Below are 26,690 nucleotides of genomic sequence, written 5' to 3' on the forward strand. Positions count from 1 at the left end.
GGCAAGAGCATGACTTGAAAAAAGTAAAGAGAACCATGGCACAATAGCAGCTTCTTTCTGTATATTTGCACATAGAGAAAGCAGCACAAACCTGGAATGTGTGGATGGAACACTATGATTCTTTTCTAACCGTTCATGTAAGCATGTATGGCCAGATAGGGGCAATCTCAGGAACAAGCATGACCATCTATAACTGATCACATAGTTTCCAAGGTCACATGTTATCAGGTGTCAATTTGCTGTCACACATCAAAACTGGCACAAAGATCCAAAGATTTCCAATTGGTTTTGTTTGTATTTTATTTTATTTTTTTGCAAAGTTGGGGACATGTAAGCACAATCCTTTACCATTGTCCATATCCAACCAGCTTTGGAGAAAGAAAAGATTGCCCATATGGATATGGATACATCCTTTTCATGAATTTGGAAGAGATTTTTGCAGACAAGATTGTATACCATTATTAAAAGGCAGCCAACTTTGCTATGAAATTAATTACCTAAGTTGCTGAAGACTTAAAAGGCTTTCCAAAGGCTTTCCAAAATAGTTTCAGCTGATGATTCTAAGGGAACCAGCTGCTGTTCCTCAACTTCTGTTCACCCGTGTTAGGCTACATTTAATAAATAGTTCAACCTGGCCTCTTCATTCGTTTGCTTGCAAAATATTTCGACTTTGTGATTCACTTGTAAGGGCTGATGAATTTATTGAGCTTCTTTTTAGCATCTTGTTTATTATGTCCTTCCATGTCTTCTTGTACTGGTGTCGCAACAAAGAGTATACAAAGGGATCAGAAACAGCTTTGCTATAGGCCAAACACTTGGAAATGACTCCCCAGTGTGCGTTGATAGGGACTATATATGAGAATTCTACCAGTCTGCCAAGAAAAGAAGAGATAATATTACCATCAGGTAAACACATCAGGGATTCTCAGAACATAGTTCAAGCATTCTAGTCCCAGAAGCAGCAAGCCTCTGAGATATATGCAAGGACATGAAGGCAATACCTCCCTGTTGTTGCTTGTACCCAACATCTGTATTAAAGCTATATAGCCTCCAGACATAGAGGGTCCATTTAGGGATATACAGATGCAAAAAGCACAAGCCTACTTTTATATGCAAATACTAATCAGTGCTGCTTCAGATTTTGGAGGACCTTTGGTCAAGGCACCCTCAATGGGTCCCCTCCTTCAGTGAGTCTACCTTCTTGCTGCCATTGTCACCAGTTGTTATTGCTTCTGTTACCTTTCTCATTATTGCTTCCACTTGCATGCTTGACAGGCAGAAAGCCGGTGAGCAAATTGGCAGGGGCTTCTACTGCTCCTCCTTCTCATTGCCACCACTGTCTGGGTCAGAGTGAGAGGCAGGTGAACAAGAAGGCTGCTTGTTCATCATCATCAGTGGACCTCTGCTGGAGTGTGGGCCCTTGACAAGTGCCTGACTATGCTTACCCTTGACACCATCTCTGGTACTAATATCATCAACACTCTAAGAGCCAGCATACAAACAAATGGTGCTGCTTATTGTTTTCATATGACATACTCAGGTACTGGACATTTTAACAGAGATAACTGCAGCCATTTCTGTAACTGAACATCTCATGTTTCTGGCCACCACTATTAGGTGTGGCTGTCTCCATGAATTGTGCTATTGAAATGATTCCCATGATGGAATTATTGTTTATTGATTATTGATTTAAAATATGCTGCTCATCTGTAAAAAAAAAAAAAAAAATCAAGGTCACTGCCATCAATGAAAATAATATAAAAGGTAAAAATATTTTAAAAAGCAAGCTTGCTTAAAAGAAAATTATTGTTTGTCTCCAAAAGGCAAGCAAGTATGGGAAGTGGTGAATTTCAGAAATAGTACATTGGGACTGGTAATCTGTATAGATTTTTCAGGATTGACTGCATGACTTGGAAAAAGTAGGTATTTAGAATCCCCCCTGTTACCCTTTTCTGAAGGAAAAAAAGCCCCAGGGATAACTAACCCCATAGCAACATTGCCTAAAGCTTCTATGGACAAGGCATGGAGATGCCTGGCCCTGCCCCTCCACCCCCAACCTCCCTGTGTTGATGGGGAAGCATTTCTGCAGTGACAATGTAAGTGCAGTTCTACCAGTTCCTCGTGCAGCTGGGAACTCTGATTGTGCGGGGGGGGGGGCTGATTGCATGAAGGGCTGTAACCGTGTTCAGCCGAGCAGTTCCATTTTCACTGTAGACCTTTCCTATCAACAAGGGGAGCTTGTGAGTGGAAGGGCCGTGTCTCCATCTCCTGTCCAAGCTTTAAAATCTGAATGTCTGGAGGGCTTGTGTGTGTGTATGTGTACACCTCCCCCCCCCCGACACACACACCTCTACCTCTAAAGGGAAATTCTGAACACCATCCCATATATTGAAAGACTGTTGGTGCAATCTTTCCCTTCATAAACCTCCCAGTCCCCGGACTGTTCTTGTGCATTGCCTGAATGTATAAACTGAAGGAAGAGGACTACTGAGCCTTATGGGATCCTTCCTTCTCCTGTATTGTATCTGTGTGGGGAAGAAGCCCTATGTGAGCAACAGCCCTTTGACACGCTACAGTTGTTAGGGCAGAAGTAAATCAGAATGGACACATGAACCAAGATTATTTAAAGGTACTGCTACCCAAGGGCAGCGTTTGAAGGCAAAGGTGTACTATTGATTTGAAGTGAACAATTAGTTCCACTTTCTTATAATTACTTTCTGTCAAGCTGTCAGTTTCAAGATGGGATTTTCTGTCACATACAATGAGTGCCACTCTTATGTGTAAGATCTCCATTAAGAGCCATTTAAATTTATGCAGGCCCTTTTGAGGTTTTTCTTGGAAGTCGTTTAATGTAATCCCAGACAGAAAATGAGCAGGAGAATTCAGAGAACAGGCCAAGTTGTTACAATACAGGGAAAAAAGCATAATTCATACCAATTACGATTTTATTTTTAAATTATGTGTATATATATTTATACCATGATTGAATATTATTTATAAATTTGCATCCTAATCTAGTTAGTTAGGCCTGTGTAGGATGTGTAATTAGCATGTCTAGTTTTCATTTGTTCGCATCCATTTTTGTAATTTTTCAACTTAAGTTTCAAAAACCTTGGGTATAAATGTTAGGCCTAATATTAGCTTGCCTTCAAACTTTCATCAAAATTGGTTAAACAGTATGGCTCGAAGGGCAGATTTAAGTGTTCAGTTGCTGGCATCAGCTATTGTTGCTGCCAGTGATAAAGTGTATCGCTCAGGTACAAAGAGATTTAGATTCAACAGGTCTAAGTACATTTTAAAGAAACACTCAAACAAACAAATTCCACTTAAACTCAAACCTTGGGAAATCTTGACAATAGTAAGCTTGAACTGACAACATAGATATATTCCTGGTGGCACCAGAAATCTTTCCATCCCAGTGCAATGCTGACTGGAAATGAATAGACAATAGAACTCTTACATCCAAGGTTCTATCCCATGCAGGCTTGGCTTTGCTTTATTTGCTGGCCTCTATTATAAAGTCAACCTCATGTACTATTAACAGGTAAACCTTGGATCACTGAATGTTAAAATATCAAATTTTAGGCTTTTTCTAGTAATTATGTATATACCACAAGGCTGTTGTAGATTAATTCCAGGTTAATTTAACTTGATATTCTAAGAAATTAACTATATATAACCAAAAGGAGCTACAGCTCTTCTGAGACCGTACCACTTCATACTGCAGGTGCAGATTCAACATGGTTGAATACTAAAAAGTTCCCTGCATCTGGAACACATGTCAGGAAAAGGCTAGACAAGAGCAGAAATGTGCCAGGTACCTAGTAGCTTTCAAAGCCAGAATATTCATCCATGAGTCACTAAATACTTGGACTATCATTTGCCACCTCAACACCTGTCTTGATGCTCCCATCCCCACAATGCTTCTACACTGATGGTGTGTCAGACTGGGGCCAACAAGCTGGCGTTACGTCACTCTAGCTAGGAGTACTTGGAGTCCATTGCCATGAAGCTTAATTCTTGAAACCAAAAAGCATTGAAAAATAAGTCTGTTCAGATTATTTTTTTCAGCCACTGACCATAACAAAACATAAAATGGGACACCAAGAAAGAATAAAAATAAAATGATCAGGCAGTAAACAATGAGTAAATAAATGAGGCAGTAAATACAAAGGTGCCCTGCAAAGTAATAACAGTGCAATGCCAAAAAACACACACACCCTCAAGTAACCCAACTAATTTATAAAATCAGTCATTGTAATCAATATGTCATTTTAAATGTTGTTATCATTTAATAAAGTTGACCACATTTAAAATGGCATATAGGTAACTATTGGTCACAATTTCCTAAACATGTTCATAACTAAAGGATAAGTAGACTTGCAAAACAACAGATATTAGACATGGGTTACAATGGGGAACAGATGAGCATATGCTTAACTCTCACACTAGAATCAGGGCCTTGAATGTGAACATATCAAGCTGCCTTAAAATGAGTAAGATCATTGGTCCTTCCAGCCCAGTATTGTCTACGCTAATTGGTAGTAGTTCCCTAGGGTTTCAGACAGGAGTCCCCCTGCCCTCAGTTGCAATCTGATGGCAAGAACGGAAACTGGGACGTTTTGCTTTCAGAGCTTCTGCTCTATGACTGAGCTACAGTGCTTGACTTTAGCCTGGATGATGTCCATTACATGTGTTTTATAAGCATTTCTAAGTACAGACCAAAAATACGTAAGGGAAGACAGAGGTGAGGGATAAGCACCCTACAGTCTTGACTTATGCCATCTATTATCAGCATCGGGGCACCGACATTATTATTAATGCCACTCAGTGTTTCATGTGTGCCAAGATAGTCTCATTTTTTCCATGAACCACTTTGTTAAAAATAAATCTACACATTCCAAATGTTCAGAGAAGCTAACATAACCTTTTAGATTGTTCCCTCTTGTGCTGCTTCAGAAGCTCAGCAATCAACATTTCAATAATTCATTTCCACTTGAACAATTTGGAGTGATGTTTTTGAATGCAGTTTCTCTCTCATTCTTTTTGTTTCTAATTCTTCCCAGCAACTGATCATAGCAACAGAGCATGGGTTTTTGTGAACCTCTCTGATACTGGATGCAAACTGTTCATAATTATTCAATAAACAATCTCATAATATCTATTTGAACTATGATCTTTTTTTTTCTTCTACCATTATCATTCCAAATGAACATTTTAGTGCATCTTCTAGCACTTATTAATCAGTGGTGAGTTATAACCACATGCTTCATCTTGTAGCTCTAAGATGGAAAAACTGTGATATATGTGATTAAGAACTTATCTCGTAAGACTGATGCAAATGATCTCCAGGTGTATTGCAGCCACTTAAAATTTTCTCTTACAATGGCTTCTAAATGTTTGTGATGGTGCAAAGGGAGTAAAGAAACATTGGTATATATGAGGGGAGAGAGTAGATTCAGGGAAAGATATATTCAGGACTAAACTGCCAAAAAGCTGTGCATTTTTAGAAAATACCTTTTTTATACCCCACAATAACCAGATATATACGTGCCACTAAATAATGTATTACATGGCAACCATGGTGCAAAACTCTGGTAGCCACTTCACCCAGATGCCAACTGTAAGCTTAGAACATCTATATGCATTAATTTAAAGTAGCCAACATTTTTCCCAGAGCATGTGTTACTGTTATGTATCACACAGCAACATACAGCACAGCTCCTGAAGTCTGAGATCAACATTCTGAATTCTATCTGATCTTGGTTGAGAATCTAACTGCATTTTCCTAAGTCCTTACCAAAGACCGTCTCACTGAGGTGCAGACTTTGAACCGATTCATTAACAAATATTTTGGTAAGGTGGCGACCATAAAATATGAGCAGCTGGGTTGGCAACATTTGCCAGTACATTGAAGAATGTTTAAAAGCATTTTGCCAACCGGACATTTAATAATCTGCCATTATGAGCAAAAGTAGTTCCCTACTATCAGTTTCTTTAGAAGGGATGAAGTGGCTAGCTTAAAACTTACCTTGTGATTACATACGGTGCAAAACAAAGTATAAAAGTGCCAATAAATGTACTGATCTTCTTGGTGGCTCGTTGTCTCCGCCTCTTCTGTTCTTCTAGGCATCGCTCTCTTACACTGTGTAGCATTTGACATAAACAAGAAAGTGAATTATATGATTTCAAATAATGTTTCATCACATTTACTTATCAAGTCCATTGTATGTTTTCCTAAGAAGGATTTCATTCATGTGGAGTCTTGCTGCTAGGTTTTAATGTAGCATGCCCCTTGAGAAAAAGTTGAGAAAACATTTCCTTTGAAACAAATTGGGTAAAAGTCACAGCAGGCAAGTGGAAGTCAACATATATTCTACTACTATTCCCTGTTAATATTATACAGGGTGGGTAGGTAGGACAAGGATGGAAAATGTATTTCAAATTTATTTGCAACTACCAATCTGCCAGATTCTGAGCAGATACGTTGTCATTTGCTGAGACCCTCAATTCATCTATTAGGATGAAATCCTATAGTCCCTTGGAAGACATCCCAAGGGTTAGAGGATATGTGAGATCTCCTCCTCGGGGGGCAGAGAGTAGGGATGTATGATAATTTTTTATCAGTTCGTAAATCATTCAAACTTGTGATGCTTGCCATCCCAAACATGAATGCAAATGGGAGCGTATTTCAGGGAAAAGTTCACATATTCCCAAACATTTCTGGAAAATGTGTATTTTGAAAAATACACACTTTAAAATGCACATTTTTAAAATAAAAAATACACATTTTCACCCTTTAATCAAAAGGGGGGATGTGCACTTTTCCCATTTGAATGAAAAGAAAAACAAGTTGCAAATGAGAATGGGAGCGAAATGAACTATCAAGTGGAGTTTGGAGAAACTTGATGAATTTGAGCATCCCTGGTTCTCCCATCCCTAGTGCCAGAGAGAAAGCTTTGCCCTCGGAGGGGAGATCTGACCTCTGAACCTTCAGTTGCTGTGGAAACCTATGTGGCTGGTTCTTCTCCAACATCAGAACTGGTGAGGAGGTAAGTAAGATGTGTTGGAAGGTATGCCAGGAGTCCACTAGTTTTCAAATTCCCAAACCAGATCTATGCCAGCCCTAGAGCTCATGTAAATAAATTATCTCCCATTGACACCAAAGGGAGGGAATTCATTAAAAGAAGCACTGCCAGGTAGTGGGGGAAAGCAAAACTGCTTCTCTTCCACTCTGCCAGGATGAGCCCAGCAGGGCTTTCAAAATGGTGGTTTGTCCACTTGCAGAATTCCTCAATGTGGCAGGTAGGATTGCTCTGTTAGGGTTGTGGAGGCTTAGTTCAGGAAACTGCACACCTTGCAGATGTGCAGATAAGCAACAGTAATAGCATGTGCGTGCGCGCGCACACACACACACACACACACACTATCATGACCCCCCACCAATGCCATAATCCAGAGCACTGTTAAGCCTATTGATTCCAAATTGGTGCTGGACTGTGGCTAAAGTTGCCAACTACCATGGCAAATAACTACAGCAGTTCTACAGTTAAATGAGCATGTGCATGTTCTAAGCAATACGGTGTGAAACAAAGCTGAGGCATTTCAAGCTCAGAAGAGGAGATGAAGGAATCAGTGTAGAATGCTGGCAGTTGGAAGTATCAATTGAAAGAAAGCAGGGTAGAGTAAGTCACAAAAATGGGAAAGCTGATTGGACAGAGATGGATGTGTGCATGTGATGTGGCAGACACAGAGGAGCACTTGAACAGCCAGCATTTTCCAAGCACAGCCAGCATTTTCCAAGCACAGCCAGCATTTTCCACATTAGCTACACCCTCCCAGTTCTGGCATAAGAAGTAGGGCAGGCAGAGAAAGGGCAACACATCCATGCATGCACCTTTACCAGCAGCAAGTACTGTTGCCTGATCAGACAGGCAGGCAGAGAGGTAGGTGGGTGGACATTTCTGGAGACAGAAAGTGAGGCAGAGGCAGGAGTAAGGTGAGCACCATTACCAGGCACAGTCTGTGGTGGCCACGTGTCCTCTTTTATAGAGGACAGCCCTCTGTTTGAAGGGCTGCTGCTGCCAGAGGATGGTTATCTATTTTGAAAGCATCCTCTATCTGAAGGGCTTTCCAGTCCAAATCTGGTTTAAAGATAAAGAGCCATCATCCAGAAGAGCTGGGCCTTGAAGGTGCTCAGCAGCAGCACCTGGACAGTAGATTGAGCAAGGCACGCAGGTCACCTTGTTACAGTCTTCATTACTATAGTGGGATGTACTGTATTTCTATTTAAATTTTAATAGTTAAGTCTAAATTTGCATCTATACATATAAATTGAAATATGCAAATTTTATGCAACTCAGTTTCCTACTCCATCCTCTTTTTGGATGGTCCATTTTTCTTTTCTTTTCTGGTGACTCATAAATAGCCACCCTAGCACAGTCCCCGGGACCAAGGAGGAGGCGCTCTGCTGGACCAGAGCACTCGTTCCAAGTTCAGAGTTAAGGTATTGCAGAGGCAGCAAACTGAAACACCCATGCCAGGCACTGTCCCAATATTAGTGCAGGGACACCATGCTGGAGCATAAATATTTTAGAAAATGTTTTTATTGTAGAATTGTATTGTTTTAAACTGTTTTACTGTATGCTGTACATCGCCCAGAGTGGCTGGGTGACCAGCCAGATGGGCGATTAATAAATTTAATAATAATAATAATAATAATAAATGTGTTACAAGTTAAGGGGTGACATACTACACTGCAGCAACATGTTACATAGCTAGAGTGGATCAACCATCAACATGCCACCACAAACTCTTTCAGCATTCCTTCTCCTAAAAGAGAAAACAAGTAAACAGCCGTGGAAAATAAATACTGTCACAATCCTAATTTATTTCAGTGCCCCTCCCAAAAACACTTTGATTGGAGAAGCCCAATAAAGTCATTGCCTAGTTGGAAGCAAGAGGTGGCTTTCACAAAACTGCACTTCCTTCTCTGTATCCCACCCTTTAATTTGCTTGGCAGTTGCCTTGTATTGAAAGTTTGGGTGAGGTTCATAAATGTAGCAATTTTGGCTTGGGCTGCAAACTGAAAACAAAATGACGCCCGCCTGCCCCAGTCCAAAGCAGATTCGCTGTTTTGGGAACAGCTGCTTCACTTTGAGCCACTTCAGAAAAAGATCCGCTTCACTTCAGAAAAAGTCCAAATACCTCCAAAGTTGACTGTCTGGGTTTGGTATTTGGGCTTCATCCAAAGCAGATGTACCTTTCAAACATTTCTGATAGTTATTTAGTCAAGAGTTCTATTTATTTAAGATATTAAGGGCGCAATCCTATGCATGTTTTTAGACAGAGAAAAGGCTGACAACTCCCAGCAGGGAGTGCTGGGCGTTGTCAGCCTTTTCTCTGTCTAAACATCCATAGGATTGCACCCCAAGGCATTTGGTGGGGCTGTACTGACTTGGTTCCATACTAAGTGAAATTGCACACTATAAACAAAGAAGAGTTGGGCTGAAACTGGTCACCACAGTCCACAAAAGGCTAGGAGGCTTAATAAAAGAAATAGCAGCTAAATCTATACTTTATTCAAATTAGCATGCACAAATTGTACATAAGCCACTTGAAGCAAGGCTAGAGAGTTCCAGTGTCAGCATGAATCATTTGTGGTGGGGAGGGGGAGGGGAAGGGGACTGCTGATTCCCACCCAAGATCCAGTGATAACACAGGAGGGTGGAGGGAGTGGTGGGAACCACTCTGTGTCATCCATTCCCAGGTGACCAGCCCTGAAAATGAAGGTATGACAGGAACACAGTTGTGAAGCAGAAGCCAGTGGCAGCAATGACCAATGCAGGCCTAGGTGGATGAGGAGAGGAGGCAGTTGTTCACCCCTTTAAAATCTGATGCATTGTGTCCACCAGCTCATTAATGGAATCTACTGGCCCCTATGAACTGAAGCCCACTGAGCTCCTTGGGGGAGAGGGGTTGGAAAGGCAGGGAGATGGAGTTCCATTAGGAATTTATGTTTGCCAGTTAGTTGTAGGGCAGGAGTGGGCAGAAAGTTGATCTCCAGACATTTTAGACTTCTACTCCAACATTCCTGACCATTGGCCATGGAGCCAGGGACTCCTGGGAGTTGATGTCCTAAATATCTGGAGAGCTACCCTCTGCCCACCCCTGTTGTAGGGAGTCTCTATGGGCCCCCACATTATCCCAAACTACAGAAGGAACTGAGTAGGTTCTGGAAAATTCAAAGTGACAGACTGCTCCATTATGTCTCTTTCCCCCAAACCTCCTACAGATAAATCCTAACTCACATTTAGGAGGGGAGGGACAACCCTGGATTATTATTTTTCTCAGAAGTGACCATTGAGGCTCTTGCTATTGCTCACTTCAGATCCAATTTGAGAAAACTGTACCTAAAAGAAGAGAAGTGTGCCAATTTCTTAAAAATAGGCTTTTCATACCTGAGTTCTATTTTCTCGTTTTTATGATTACATAAAATCTTTTGTTTGCTATATCTTGTATTACGAAGCATGGTGTAGCAAGATGATAATTCATCATGTCATATAGATTAATCAATATTTTGATTGGACAGCCTCCCCTTGGGTTGTCATTTGTAGCTGTTGTTGGCCTGTGATCCGGTTGGTGGGTTGTAACTTGCACCAGCCTGATGTAAGATGAGAATTGACCCTGAGTGGAGTGCATTCCAATTCCAAAGAAGGGCAATGCCAAAGAGTGTTCAAACTACCGTACAATTGCGCTCATTTCACATGCCAGCAAGGTGATGCTTAAAATCCTATAAGCTAGGCTTCAGCAGTATGCGCACTGAGAACTACCGGAAGTACAAGCTGGGTTTCGAAGAGGCAGAGGAACTAGAGATCAAATCACCAACTTTCAATGGATCATGGAGAAAGCAAGGGAATTCCAGAAAAATGTCTATTTCTGCTTCATCGACGACGCTAAAGCCTTTGATTGTGTGGATCACAACAAACTGTGGCAAATTCTGAAAGAGATGGGGGTACCAGACCACCTTTCCTGTCTCCTGAGAAACCTGTATGAGGGTCAAGAAGCAACAGTAAGAACAAGACATGGAACAACTGATTGGTTCAAAATTGGGAAAGGAGTACGACAAGGCTGTATATTGTCGCCCTGCTTATTTAACTTATATGCAGAGTACATCATGAGAAACGCCGGGTTGGATGAATCACAGGTCAGAATTAAGATTGCCGGGAGAATTATCAACAACCTCAGATATGCAGATGATACCACCCTAATGGCAGAAAGCGAAGAGGATCTCAAGAGCCTCTTGTTGAGGGTGAAAGAGGAGAGTGCAAAAGCTGATTGAAACTCAACATTAAAAAAAGAAGATCATGGCATCTGGCCCCATCACTTCCTGGCATATGGAAGGGGAAGAAATGGAAGCACTGACAGATTTTATTTTCTTGGGCTCCAAGATCACTGCAGACGGTTACTGTAGCCATGAAATTAAAAGACACTTGCTCCTTGGGAGGAAAGCTATGGCAAACCTAGACAGCATAGTAAGAAGCAGAGACATAGCCTTGCCGACAAAGGTTCATATAATCAAAGCTATGGTTTTCCCAGTAGTAACGTATGGCTGTGAGAGCTGGACTATAAGGAAGGCTGAGCGCCGAAGAAGTGATGCTTTTGAACTGTGGTGCTGGAGAAGACTCTTACGAGTCCCCTGGACTGCAAGGAAGTCAAATCAGTTCGTCCTAAAGGAAATCAACCCTGAGTGCTCATTGGAAGGACAGATACTAAAGCTGAAGCTCCAATATTTTGGCCACCTAATGCAAAACTCTCTGGAAAAGACCCTGATGCTGGGAAAGACTGAAGGCAAAAGGAGAAGGGGACGGCAGAGGATGAGATGGATGCAATGAATATGGACTTGAGCATGCTCCGGGAGAGAGCGCAGGACAGGAAGGCCTGGCGTGCTATGGTCCATGGGGTCACAAAGAGTCAGACACGACTGAACAACAAGGAGTGCATTCTGGATATGTACAGAACACTGTTAATATGCACTGAGATATCCAAATGAACAGTTTTATTTTTTGGTTGGTTAAAAAAGATGCTTTAGCTCAATGGAACTGTTACTAATTGCTAAATGAAATAATATCTAGATCCTTTTCTCTGGGAATTCCTGCTGTTTGCAGAGTCACAAGGGCCAAACTCGAAGGGGGAAAACCCCTGGAAACTTGCATGGCATGCCTAACTCCCATGATTTGGTGTAGCGATATGTGATATACATGGCATGCAGTTGGCCTGAGGTTGTGCAGAGTTGAGCCAATTCCGGGCTGTGTTCAGCCCTGTGAAAACCCATTAGGATCTTAAAATAGCTCCAATGTCCTGATAAAACACTACGCTGAAATCACTGCTATTTCTGTATGCATAGACCAGAAAAGTAGCTAGAGAGAAGTGAGCATTTTAGTTCAGGTTGCCTTTGACATTTCAATTTATTCAAATAGAACTCCTCTTTAAACTCACTGTCGCACATCCTAAGTTAGTCATTCATCTTGGTGTGATGTTATAATGGATTTTGCTTCCTGTGAGCTGCTGCCTTCAGATACGGAACTCAGTAAATTCTGAGAAGGCTTGCAGGCGGATTGTATGTACAATTATAATGTATGTCTGTGCAGTGTGTAGGGCCAAAATCTTACCCCTCTGAGTAAAGCAAGAATGCTGACATGACTGATAATACTGCATGATGCATGCACTGACGAAGCAGAGATAAGTTATGCTTGCTGTTCCCAAGTCAGTTTTTGTGCAACAGATCATTTAACAGCTCATGATTTGCCTAATTAACAAAGCTTTTTTGGAATACGCTGGAAATCACATTTCTGTATGCTATAAATTATGATTGCCAGGGCCAGATTCCAGTCAGCAACTAAAACAAATAGATAGCTCATCTTCAGTTGCAGAGTTTATATATTTATTTGATTTGATTTGATTTGTAGCCTGCCTTTCTACCAAAAAAAAAGGGGGGGGCATTTAAGGTGGCTTACGATCACAGGAACTATAGATTATGTAAAATAAAAACTTGATTAAAACAATAATAAAACAAATACATTAAAAATGCAACAATAACAGAGTAAAGACAGCATCCAAACCAACAGACCAGCTTAGACAACAAAGGCCAGTTTTATTAAAAGTGTCTTTTTTCCTGCTGATGGAAGGACAGCAGAGAGGGAACCAACCTAGCTTCCCTCGGCAGCACGAAGTTCCACTGCCTGGGAGTAGCCACCAGGAAGTACCCATTCTGAAGGCAGCAGTATTGCAAGAAGGACTTCTCCTGAAGATCTTAAAACCTGGGCAGGCTCGTATGGGAGGAGGTGGTCTTTCACGTACCCTGGTCCAAAGCCATAAGGGGCTTTATAGGTCATAATCAGCACCTTGAATTGTGCCTGGAAACAGATCAGGAGCCAGTGAAGCTCTTGTAACAAGGGTGTCAACATCTTCCTTGTAACTGGCCTAGTCAACAGTCTGGCTGCAGCATTCTGGACCAAATAAGTTTCCAAATAGGTTGCAAAGGCAGCCCCATGTAGAATGTGTTTAGGGATGGGCAAACTCACCCCTGTCCACACTGTGTGCCACTCACAGGACCCTTGCTGGGTGCTTGACCCTGCTTGCCATGTTTGGTGAGCCATCAGGTGATCTGCTGGCACTTAGTGAGCAATGTGCAGCATCCTGCTCCTCTGCCAAGCCACTATCCTGTGCAAAATGGTGGCTCGGCCTTTTCCGTAAAGGCCAATTTTGCATACACAGCTGCCATAAAGAGGCCCATTTATGGATCATTACAGGCGTAAGTGGTCTAAATAGACCACTTAGGCCTGTAATGATCCATAAATGGGCTCTTTATGGCCACTATTTATGTAAAATTGGCCTTTATGGAAAAGGCCGAGCCACCATTTTGTGCAGAATGGTGGCTCAGTGGAACAGCAGGGCCTGCCATGCTTGCCCGACTCCATACGTGCTAAGTCAGACAAGCACGGTGGTCTGTGGACTCCAGTCCAGGGGGCTGAGCTGGTGGTAATCTGTCGAGCCCAAGCCCCCAACTGGACTCTGCCACCATCCCTAAGTGTGTTACAGTAATCCAAAAGAGCTGGCAAAAAAGATCTTCATCTCCAGCATATGGTGAGGAGGAAGATGGAAATTGTTAGGATTGATGCTCATTCAACCAACAGTGTACCTGAGAGTGATGGTGAGTGAAGGTAATCAGATCCATCTGTGCACGTTTGTCATCTTATGTAATGGATAAATCACGCATGCACATTGTGCATCAAGGTAATAAAATGGGCTACAAATACAATACAAACAGGGTGTTCAAAAGTTGAACAAATAGAAGAGAGATGTCAAAGAAGTGGGATGCCATGTGGTGTAGGGCCAGCACCGCTGATTGCCTATTGGGTCCACTTACTCCATGGTATCGTGAGTCCATTCAACTATAAGTCAATGTTATCCAGGAACAGGCAACCTTTTGGGGCTGTGGGCACATCTGGCAATTTGAGTAACCCTAGGGCGCTACCATGAAATGCCTGCCTTGGGAGGCATAGCAAAGGACAAGTAACCTGCCCAGACTTCTTAGTACAAGGCAGAGGTAGCGTCTGAGCCCAAACACATGGAACAACTCCTGTCATGCCCTCACTTGAGGAATTCTCCTCAGGGGATGAACTACGGCTTCCAGAAACCGAGGGCATGCTACAGCAGTCGCTGGCACCAGATCAGGAGAAGTCTGGGCCCTGGCCCTGGGGTGAGAAGGCTGCAGCAGGCCTGTCCTGTCACGGGGAGGGACTCTGAGGCAGAGGCTGGGCAACCTCCTGAGCCAGGAGCATCTTTGCCTCAAGCCATAGGGCAGTACGGCTCCTGCGAGAAGGAGCGCTCACTTGCAAGGAAGGTCTCCTCAGGAGAAAGGAGTTCCTCTTCTTGAGTAGGGCTCTGGGCTGGCCAGAGAGCTCTAATGGACAGCAGCTGAGCCAGGGTGGGGCTCAGCAGTCTTTGTGGTTAAAAGCCTTCAGTGTCTGCCTGCTGGAAACAATGTTGCCTTATCAGTGCTTGCTGCATTGTGGCTGGTTTTTCTGCTTTGGCTGACTCTGTATATCTGACTTATTGTGCCTTGACCTTTGCCTGTATCCTGACCACCTCTGCCTTTGCCTGAACTCCCTTCAACTGAACCCTGTCTGCTGGAGTATTGGCCTGGTTTATTGCTTTGTCTTGTCAGCTCCTTCACTGGGACTGCTGTAGTCAATTCAGGACAACTTCTTTGAACCCATAGTTTCTAGCATGAGAGAAACCTATTTCATGGTGATGCCCACTACCTGTTGGAAAATGTGTTAATTGGGGGGAATGGGAGGGGTAGGGCATCTTGGCAAGTTCATTGGGGGTGCATTGGGGCCTGTGGCTGGCACCATGTTGCCAACCTATTATATTGTCAAAGGCATTACAGAATAAATACCTATACAAAACTTCTTTTAAAAAAATCCATTGAATACCATGATCTAAATGTATGGTGTGTAAATTAAATTTGGGAAAGGTTCTTATAGTTTTCTGGACAAGATGCTATCACCTCCTGGGGTGATATTTCTATTGAAACAGCAGGAATAAAATGAACCTTTGAGATGCATCCAGATTTTTTTCTTTCAGGCTAAAATAATCAAAACAAAATACACCAGAGAGAGTGTGGCAGCTGGGGTCACCTGGTTAGCAGTAGCACACACTGAAAACTCAGACTAATGAAGTTAGTTTAAGAAGGAGGTTACAGGATCATGGCAATTAGCATCCATGTTCTGCTGCTCTGATTGGCTAGAGAGAACATAACCTTGTTATGTTTGACATTTCTTCCTTTTGCCCTGTCAAGCTTCACAAATTTCTGTGTTTTGGCACTAAATAGCAAAAAAAACTCACACAAACAATAATTAGGTAGTCAAGTCCTTGCAGGTGTTTTACTTGCAAGGGCTCCAACAGGGAAGGCAGACATAACATTTCAAATATGGTGGAAATGATTTCAACACACATTTTCTCTTCTGAACTACTGTAATGCATGATATGTGGGCTGGCCCTTGAAGATGAATTGAAAACTGCAGTTAGTTGAAAATACAGCTGTTACATACTAGGACTGGGCATTATGATCATATTACATGGGTGTTCTGTCAACTGCATTAGCTCCTGGTCCCTCTCCAGGCCCAATTCAAAGTGGTGGTTCTTACCTTTAAAGCTGTTCATGGCTTAGGGCAGTGTACCTGATGAAATACTATCTTCACATGTGTCTGCTTAGATTTTAAGATCTTTGGCAGAGGCCCTCCTCTGGGTTCTTTTGCCATTCCAGATGTAGCTACCAGAGAGAGGAGATCTTTCAGTGGTGGAGCCTGAACGCTGGAACACTCTCTCAAGAGAGGTGCATCAGGCACATGTCAATATCATTTTGGTCCCAGGTTTTTAACCCTTTTAGGTTGCAATCCTATCCACAGTTACCTGGGAGTAAGACCCATTGAATTCAATGGGACTCAGTTCTGGGTAAATATGTACATGTTTGCACTCTATGGGCTTTTCCGCATGTGGCTGTTAATCTGCTGTATCTACTTTCAGTTTTGTCACAGAATGGAGATCTGAGCACTTCATGAAAAGCATTTCATTTCCTGCTACATAACTTCTAGGCAGCACTGTCATATAGTAGAACAGCACAAATATGGAAGTGGAAAATGTGGTTTCTTTTGCTTTCAGAAATAATACCACATTTCCCCTGCTCTAAAAAAAAGAAGAAGTGCTCCTTAAAAACAAAGTGCTCTTTAAAAGCAGTAACAAAACTGGATGGTCACATTGTCTAAAGAACCTATAAACAACTGTGAGTAGGAATGAGGAGCACAGAATAAATGCCTCATGTAGAAAAGCTCTATGTCTGTCTACTTTTTCATGCTTCCTGTTTCCAATTGTTTTTCTTAGCTTGTGATTGTATCTTTTAATTGTGTACTTTATTTTGAAACTCTGAAGCCACTCTGAGAACATGTTTGAAGGGTAAGATAAAAATGCCTTGAATGAATGTGTGAAAATGCATTTGTCTTCAGAGGAGAAATGTGTACTGAAACCACCTCCACCACACTTAATATATTATATCTGTCTTCACACTAAGAAATGTAGCAATTCGAACACTTTCTAGCACACCTGAACAGATATCTTGGGAATTGTCACAAGCTCCTGAAAATAGGAATGCATTCTGCTTCTTAAGAATATTTCCCCCGCATCAGAAGTGTGAAACCTAGACTTTAAAAAACATGAGTCTCATTCACCACTTCAGATAAGGTCCTTTGAGGCCTTGGGGATCTCCTGCTTAGGTCAAGGTTGGCCATTTGCTGTGCTGGTAGGGCTCGGTGAGAACCCCACAGGGGATGGGACAGAGCAGCAGTAGGACCCTTATGTGGCATCATGTGTCTAGATATGGGAGGCCCCGGTTAGCAATCTTCCTGCTAAACAGGTCCAAGCACCCCCTGTCTTTATACTTCTGCTAAAGACTCTGAGGTCCCTTATGGGGAGATTTCCATTCTCCTGGGCTGACACCTCTTTCATTCAACCACATAATTTTTTTGGAAAGGGTTATGTGGATGTCTTTCCACTGTTCTTCCACAAGCCTGAGCAGAAGGGGAAGGGGAAGGGGAGGGATCAGGAGAAAATGAAGAAGTGGGTGGACAGGAATTGGTCCAACTGGCTTATCAGTTTCTTGCATATATATGGCTGTGGTGCTGCAAAAGCAACCCACAAAGGGAGCATCTTCCACCCTTGGATTTTGGCATGTAGCCCGAGGCTGAAGTCTAGACTGGCTGCTGGGGACCTGATGTAGGAAATTCTTCTCTAGATTGGATTTTAATCCAAGCCATGGAAGAATTTGGATTTCTGGTGTCTCCTTTGATGTGGGATTTTGCAAACCTCCAAAGTGCTTTTTTCGCCTGGGTTGGGAGAGCATCTCTGACTGGAATACCCATGGGTAAGGGCTAAGCATAGGAGGTTTGTTTGCTGCCTATATCCACCCACTTATCCCTGTGAAGCTTCTGTGAACCTGCTTACAGCAGAGGAAAACTTCAGACATACATTGGGTTTGCTGCTGGATGGGATGGGCAGTAGGCAAATAGAAAAAAAAAAGGAGGATTATTTAGTGAAAAAAATATTTTGTGACATAAGACATGTAGTGATTGATAGAATATAATGGAGATAAATAATAATGAAATGAATGAAATACTAATAAAATAATAAAATAATACAATTAGCCTTCTATACAACAGAAAGATATTTATTTATATAAAGTAAAGGATATTGCATAAAATGCTTAAGAAGCCCACTCATGCTGAGTGTAGCCCAACAGCAATTAATGTAGCTAGTTGAAATCCATGGAAATATATTCAGTCACATTAAAATATGCTTCATTTTTCTTCCTTGAGTCTTTTTTCCTGCCTTTGCTCTCTATAATATCCTTCTTTTCCTATTCTATATATTATCATGTCTTAAGATTTTATCATTTAAGGCTGCTTTATCATTTAAGGCTATTCACTTTTATGTGGGAGTAAACCCACTGAATACTATGGGATTTACTTCTGAGTATACATATGTTTTGTGTGCATTTTCATCGGTATGCTTAAATTCATATAACACGTATTGATCTCTGCTGTACTGGGCCCCAAATATTGCAGATGGTAGACACATATGCTCTTTGGGTGTGACTTGCAATATCAACAAAGGGCATTTCCTTGCTTTCAAGAAACAAGATCAGGTTTCCATGAAAATGCAGTCAAAATTTTAGCTGATTTTGAAAGTTTAGTGATTATTTTTAAATTACAGTAGTTTAAAATACAGCAAGATATTAGTACTGAAGCTTCCACTTTCAGCCCAGCTGAAAGTCTGATGGATTTACAGTGCAATTCTATACATGGCTGTTCAGAAGTTAGCCCTATTTTGCTCAACAGGACTTACTTCCAGGTAACTGTATTGTATGTCTTGTATTATAACTGTATTTAAATAAAAGAATAGCTGAAGGCTGAATTCTTTCTTTTTTTTTTTATTAAATACAGCCATTCCTATTATTAGAACATAGACCTACATAATATTTTTAAAATCTGAATTAATGGCACACCCTTTATATAATTACTATAATTATATAACTGTGTGCATGTGTCCATATGTGTAATCAGCCTTTCCATTTAAACAAACTTCAGATAATAATACTGACTGCTTCACAAGTTATTTGGATAAGCAAGGCTGTTTTATACTGTAAAAATCAACAGTCCAAACCTTTTGCCAAATCTAATTTTGTAATGCAGTCTTTTTACTTTCTCAGTTAGCAAACTTCCTTACTTTTCTATCACATCTGTTACAGTCCATATTTAAAATGTATCTGAGAGGGGTAGAAATTCCTTGGAATAGGATTGATGAAGAAACCCGTAATTTTGATGGAATTGTGGTATAATTTCAGTTACATTTATGCCAACACATAACTAGAAAAAAGAGCAGTCTTGCTGACTGGCTTGATTTAGATTTATTTATTTATTTATTTATTTATTTCATTTCTATACCGCCCAATAGCCGAAGCTGTCTGGGCGGTTCACAAAAATTAAATTAACTTCACAACTTTTGGTGCAGGAAACTGAACACAACACAAAGCTGCTGTAACCCCACCTGTTCTAATTTGCTAGCTGGTACCTGGGATGAAGTGAGCATTAGGAAGCGAAACAAAGATGCAGTCTTTCTAGGGTAAGGTAGACAGACAATGGTGAGCCCTTGCATCTCCATTACAGTCTTATGGCATTCACAGGTAGTCATCTTGGGTGATGAAGCCATGCACCCAGAGAGCTAGTTGCCTGCTCATCCTTAATGTGATCACCAACGATGATGGGAGCCCATGCTATGGCTGAAGAGGTCAATGGTGACTGGACCTTCTGACAGGGTGATGCTGTGGATCAGAACTGTGATGCCACAGTGGGAGATCAAAGCTGACAAGGTAACTTTAGAACAGGGGTGCACAATCATTTCATCCCCAAGAGCTGCAGCTGATGTCAGCTGGATAGCCGGGGGCCACACATGCATGCACCCTCCTGCACACGCACACATTGTCCTCTCCTGGCCCACTGAGATCTAAGGATCACACTGTGAGGGTGGTGGAGGTAAAAGCCTCTCCCAGCATTCGTCACTGAGACTGCTGTTTCTCTGACACTACAGGCACTGGGAAGACGCCGACAGTAATCTTGGAAGCCATGGAACAGTGTGTGTTTTTTTCCCCTGTGGGGAAAAGTGGGTGGGCTCCTGCTGGTTTGGGGGCTGCACAGGGAGTGGCCAGAGGTGCATGCAGGAGTGGCCAGGGGTGTTCAAGGCCATCAGTTGTACATCCCTGGTTTAGAGGGATTAGGTTTCTTCCAATCCCCCCCCCCCTAATAAAGCCTAAAGAACATGAGAGAAAACTTTTGAAGTGCCATCAACTGAAAGAGCTTGGAGATGCCTCAGGCTTTCCACATGCCTCCCAGTAGTTCCACCACAGAACTGCTTGGACTGCTCTAGTTCAAGGCACCATAAGACATCTTCCAATTTAAAATGGTTCCACTGTCTTGCTGTAAAGCCTTGTTAAGTATTGAGGAAAGTCTTGAAAAAGACTTTACAGTATGACAGACAACACATTCAGAAAAAAGTGACCCTTCGTTTGGCATCCTTCATTCTGACTACAAATATTCAGACTGTGTTTCTGTTATAAAAAATTACATTCATTTTGTAAAATGAAAAATTTACAGCTTATCTGTCTGCATCTGGCATGCAGGGAATGTGGTATTATAAAAAGATTATAACTTAGGATATTTGCAGTGATAGAGACTATATTAGGCTGCTATATTACAAAAGAAGGAATATACAGTTGATGATACTTGGAATTAACCATGGTTACCAGAAATCACATTATCATCTGAATGCTACTGTTCAGAACAGACGTATAGTACACAGATACACTTATGTTTGATTGGGAAATAGGTATATGGAAACATCCTAAAGTGATGTAGCTGTGTGGTCTTTTCATTCTGCACTGTTTGCCATTTTGACACTGTTCAATCACAGATCGCGCAGCTTTATTTCTAAACACAATGAAATATATCAAATATTACTGGATATTTTGCTTCCTAATTAAGTGTTTGCACATGCCAAAAAACATAACAACAAGAAAGCTTTACATACCACAAATGAAAAAAATTATTCATATGAATACTAGGAACAGATAGTCTCCTCGAAGGGCTTATGCAAAAAAAAAAAGAAGAAAAAAAGCTAATGCAAGCTGGGAAAAGAAACAGACTTTCCAAATTTTTCATCTTATTTGAATGCATCCATTAAAGAAATAACATGAACATAAAATGTTAAAACCAAGTTAAATTCTTATAGGACAGATACATGACACAAATCTCAGCTCATAATACTAGGAAAAAAGCTTGGAAAGAATATCGAGAGGTAAAGTCACATTAAATGAAATGTTGATTTTAACTAGCTGGCAAGGAAGAAGAAGAAAAAAATCCAAGAAGATGCCTGCTGATGTGTGAGGTGGTGATCAAGTTCAATCAATACAGATACACAACCAGGTACTTTATTAAAGAGTCATTATTTATGTCAATAGCCTCATTCGGATGTAACAATAAGCTGTGGTTTATCATTATGGGGACAAGCCATTTCCCCTTCCCCTCTCCTCTGATGTAGCCAGGAAGAAGTTTGGAACTTTTCACTTCTATTTTAGACTAATCACACAGTTAGGCATTATGTCCAAACCCAGACAACCTGCTTTTAGTATTAACTATGATCAGCTGAAACAAGCCAAGTCCAAACCGTAGTTTATGAAGCTGGCTTCTTTTAACTAACTGTAGTTAAGATTAACTTCAGTTTAGGGTTTAGAAGCAATGGTTCAGATCTGTTCCTCACGGTCGTGCTGGAGGAAGGAAGGGGAGGGAGAGCACATGAACCAGAGATATATGTGCATAACCATAAACAATTGTTTATCATTACTTCTGAACCACACCAATGCATCATTCCTCTTTCCAACCTCCTACAGTTTAGGAGAGGTGCTTCGATAATAAGTGAGTAGGACTTTGTGGTGCATTGTGCAAATGGTCCCACATCTTGATTTTGTGATGGGCTCATAATGGTCAGCCTTACCACTTGTCCACAACCTTATCACCTTGGCTGATGAATGCCCACATCCTGAAATTAACCTTGAGCATGGCTGGTATTGAGCATTTATAAGATTACTTATGGGACCCCTGAAAGTGCTAAACTTCTCTATTCCAGGACTGCCTCAAACTGCTTACACTGTAACACTTTGGAGGTGGACTATCCTGGATAAATGTCTACCTTGACATATGCTGCTGCTGCTGCTTCCTCTTCCTCCTCCTCCTCTTTAGCCAGCCTGCTATTTCTTTATCTCATTCCTATCCATCACCCATTCACTCCCCAAATTCTCAATTGCTAGATGCCCTACAATCCTAGCATATCTTTCCATGAACATATTAGCCCCTAAAATAACAAGGAGTCTCGAGTCACCTGAAAGACTAACACATTTATTCTGGCATAAGCTTTCTTGGACACTGTCCACTTTGTCAGATGCATCAGATGCATACAGTGTCCACAAAAGCTTATGCCAGAATAAAATAGTCTTTCAGGTGACACAAGACTCTTTGTTATCTTTGCTGCAACAGACTAGCACAGCTCCCCCTTTGGAAAATATGAGCCCCTCTGACTCATCCTTCCAGACATTATCTCCATTCTATTTCACTGAATGAGGATCCTTTCTTTCCTCAAAAGACTTTCAGAACTAATTAACTTATTACAATACCCACTCCCCTATACTCCTGCACCTTCTCCCTGAGCATTATTTCAAATACCACTGACAAATGTCTTTATTAGACTGGTTTCCTATGTCAGCCATAATAGGTTGCATAATGGCTCAGGTCAGGTCCAGACTACACCTAACACAGGAGACTTCTTTACTTAAATGAAGTTGCAGGACCCCACATTGGATTGGGGCCACTAAACTGGGAGGAAAGAGAGGATTTAACCCATCCCTCCCATGCCATTTTCCTGATTTAAATTGCCACCACAACTGCTATTATCCACTATGCAGCAAAAAGACAGGTACCTGTATTAATTTGTACCTGTCTACCCCACTCCCCCAATGTGCCTCATAATGATTTAAATTGGGGAAATGGTGCAAGAGGAATGGGTTAAACTATCCTCTACCCAGCACCACAGCTCCAATCCAATTTAGGACCCCACAGCTACTTTTCAGTTTTAAAAATGTTAGATGTTCCAGTCAGAGATCTCCAATGTCATGTGTAGTTTGGTCTTAAGATACTGAGCTGTGGATCAGGTCACCCCGTTTGAATCTCCCCTCTACATTCACTATGTAGCTTTAGGCACGTCCCTCAGTTTCAGTGCAAATAAGCTGGCCTATCTTACTGGGTCAGTTTAAGGATTACAAGGTCATGTTTTTGAAGAGATTTGAACCATCTAAAATGCTATGTGAATATGAAGTAATATTTCTTCCCTTCTTTTTCCAAATGGACACTTTTTCTCTCACTTGAGAATTATTATCTTTCTATTCAGGATCTGATTTATCACAAATTAACACAGTCCTTTTAGAGATGGCAAGCCACAGTCCTTTTAGAGATGGCAAGCCACCAGATCACATTACTACTACTTCTCTCTCTCTCTCTCTCTCTCTCTGTCTCTCTCTTTCTCTCTCTCTCTTTCACACACACACACACACACACACACACTATAGGGCATCCCAATTAGGACAGCATTCCACCTGTACCAATTTCCTCCAGTGAGATTTTTGCCATAGATCTATGCATTCTCACCTCTGAGGCTTCTAGCTTTGTGCCACATACCTGGTGACACTTTCCCCTCCCTCTGTCCACCAACTCCAATTCAAATAAACTTTTTGTCCTTTCCTGTATTTGCTCCTCCCAGTGCTATCTTCATCTCCCACCAGCAAAATCTACTCTCGCTAAGTCAGTCAGAGCAATTTTCCCCTGTCAAATCCTTTCACATCTCATTCCACCTCACAGGTCCTCTAGTTATTATATTTCCTCATTCTCTGTGACATTCCTTTTTGTACCTCCCTCTGGTTATCCCTCCCCATCGCTGTAGTCCCTTACTCCATTGCCTTCCCTTGGCTTGAGACTCATCTTCCCATACCTAGAAAATATGGGTTGATTTAAGGACTCTTGAGCACGTTTCACTCATGTTTCCTTTGCTTGTCAGTATGGATTTGTATCTTAATGCTATTTTGGATGTATTTGTACCTAGTTGACTGCTTGTGTTTATTTTGGAAATATTATTTCTCTGGGCATCCTTCCTTCAAGGAAAATAAAGTTATTGACTCCACAGTGACATTCAAAGCAGCACAGAAAACAGAATGGCATTCAGTATGCTATTTTCCCACTGCACAGTCTTAAGGGACATAAGGCATTTCACTTAGATTCAGTTCATATAACATCCATTAACAGAACTGACTTTAATGAAGAGACATGGATCTGTTCATTGTAGGTGACAATAATAAAGATTCAGACACACAATCCAAAAGGAAATGCATTCCTACGCAAACCTTTTGTTCTCACTGCAGTCCTGTAACACATCCAAGGATTCCTGGATGACATCTTTTGCTGTTTGCAGGATATTAATTAGTGATTAATTTTGTGGGTACCAAGACACCTGGAAATATAAACATGCATAGTAGAAACAGGCAAGGGCTACATTTTAAAATAATGAAATACAGACAGATGATAATTGAGTCTGCTGTTGAACCTACTCTTGTCTCTCCTCAGGCATCCTCAGTTGTGTGTGCCCTTGCCATTCAAGGACACAGGTATCTCCTTACCTGGGATGGATGTCCACCAGCAGCACGAGGGTCTGCATAGTTATCACGTCAATCCTTTTACAGTGAAAGCGTGCCACCTTCAGTACTTTTAGATATGTGAAACACAAGACTATGAGGGAGAGGAGGAAGCTGAGGGAATGAAAGACCCCCGTGAAAATCATAAACTGTGCCCTGTCCTCCAGTCTCTTGTTGTGCAGGGTGCAGGAGGCATAAAGATGATGGAAACCCACCCAAGAAAGGGAAGTTGCCACTATAGGGAAAGACACAGAATGTAACCACGTGTAGCTCAGTATGAGAGCAGCATCTTTGTAGCGCATCTTGGAATGGTAGTTGAGAGGAAACACCACTGCAATCCACCTGTCTATGCTGAGAGCTGCCATGCTCAGCATGGAGTTGGTGGTCAGGAAAGTCTCAAGAAAACCCACGATCTGGCAAAGTTGGTCTCCTCCCGGCGGATTCTTGTAAATGATCCCAGCCAGGGTTAGGGGCATGTTCAAAACAGTCATCAACAAGTTGCAGAAGGTCAGGTTGAGGATAAACAATCCCGGGACTTGCTTGCGGATATCTGTGCTGTACAAAAAGCAGATCAGCACCAGCACGTTGGACAGCAACGACACAAGGATGAGCACCACAATCAAGAAAGCCAGGATCACTTCCCAAATGTTCATGGTGCCTCCATTCACAGGAGGAACATTTCCAAAACTGCACCCAGCTGGCATCCAGAAAACATGATGCTAGGCACTCTCACACCTTCCTCCCCCTCCCCAGCCCGCTCACACTCCTGCATGCCCTCAGTATTTTTAGAAGAGCTACAGTTTTTCTCCCCCTCTGCTGCTGCTTCTTCTTTCCACGTCAACGGTTTTTAGAGTCATGCACAAAAGCATTGGGAATGCCCATCAAACTATGAGGAGGGTTTTTAAAACAAAAATATCACCTGGACCAAGCCACTGTCTCCTTCTAAAGAAAGCAGGATATTCTGAGCAGCAGCTCTTCTGAGATCTCCAGTTATTGGTCCTAAAGCTTCTCAGCAATTCAACCAGTATATTTATTCTCTTTACCTCCCTCCCTCCCTCTCGCTCTCGCTCTCGCTCTCGCTCTCACTCTCTCTACCCTCCTCCCGCCAACACGCTTCCAGGCTGACTCTAACCTGCTTTTATGATCACAGATAAATCCCCCATTAATGGATTAAAGCATGCATGCTGCTGGTGATTTGCTGGCATGATTAACTCCCCATCTTCCTTTTGCTTTCCCCTCTTCTCTGAGCTAATACCCCTCTGATAGTTGGGAGATCCGAAAGTCTAAAAAAAATCCCACACATCAGTTTAACATATCTAGTAAGGGTTTCCCCCACAGCTCTCCAAACAACATATTCCAGTGTCCAAGCCTTAGACTTTTTTCATCCCCCCCCCCCATTCCAAGCGCATCCTTAAAAAGAATGGCTATTCTTTTATTTATGTTGACTTGCTTGGCTCCAGAGAATGCCAAAGACAACATATATTTTCCTTTACTGTCTGTCAGAGGGTTCTTTTGTGTGACTCTTCATTTGTGAATTGGAAACTTCTTTAACAAAAGAGATAAAGCCTCCTACACAGGAGGAAAAACAAATAGGACGAGGGCAGCTGAATCTACTTTCTTTGAGCACCACAAATCCTGACCTAAAGAACACTCATTTATAGTCCGCTTAGAACAAAAACTTAGGTCATGCAGATTAATATGCATTTACTTTATTTACATCCATTGGTGTTTTCACAGCAGTCAGGACCTTTGGTTGTAAATTTAGAGGGGACAAAAGAAACATGAA

At 41.7% G+C, this 26,690-nt stretch overlaps 1 protein-coding gene across 1 annotated transcript; it reads right to left on the minus strand.

Annotated features, from left to right (window-relative positions):
* Positions 1–640: 640 nt before the first annotated feature.
* GPR26 (G protein-coupled receptor 26) lies at positions 641–25,608 on the minus strand. Its single transcript, XM_084841948.1, has 3 exons — positions 24,890–25,608; positions 6,032–6,145; positions 641–872 (listed from the first exon to the last, which is right to left on the minus strand). Exons 1-3 carry the CDS (start codon positions 25,606–25,608, stop codon positions 641–643), a joined length of 1,065 nt encoding a protein of 354 aa, XP_084698074.1.
* Between the last annotated feature and the right edge of the window lie 1,082 nt (positions 25,609–26,690).

The sequence above is a fragment of the Heloderma suspectum genome, chromosome 3 (assembly GCF_057233095.1).
Source record: "Heloderma suspectum isolate Gila_16-S chromosome 3, 16-S_ref, whole genome shotgun sequence".
NCBI lineage: Eukaryota > Metazoa > Chordata > Lepidosauria > Squamata > Helodermatidae > Heloderma > Heloderma suspectum.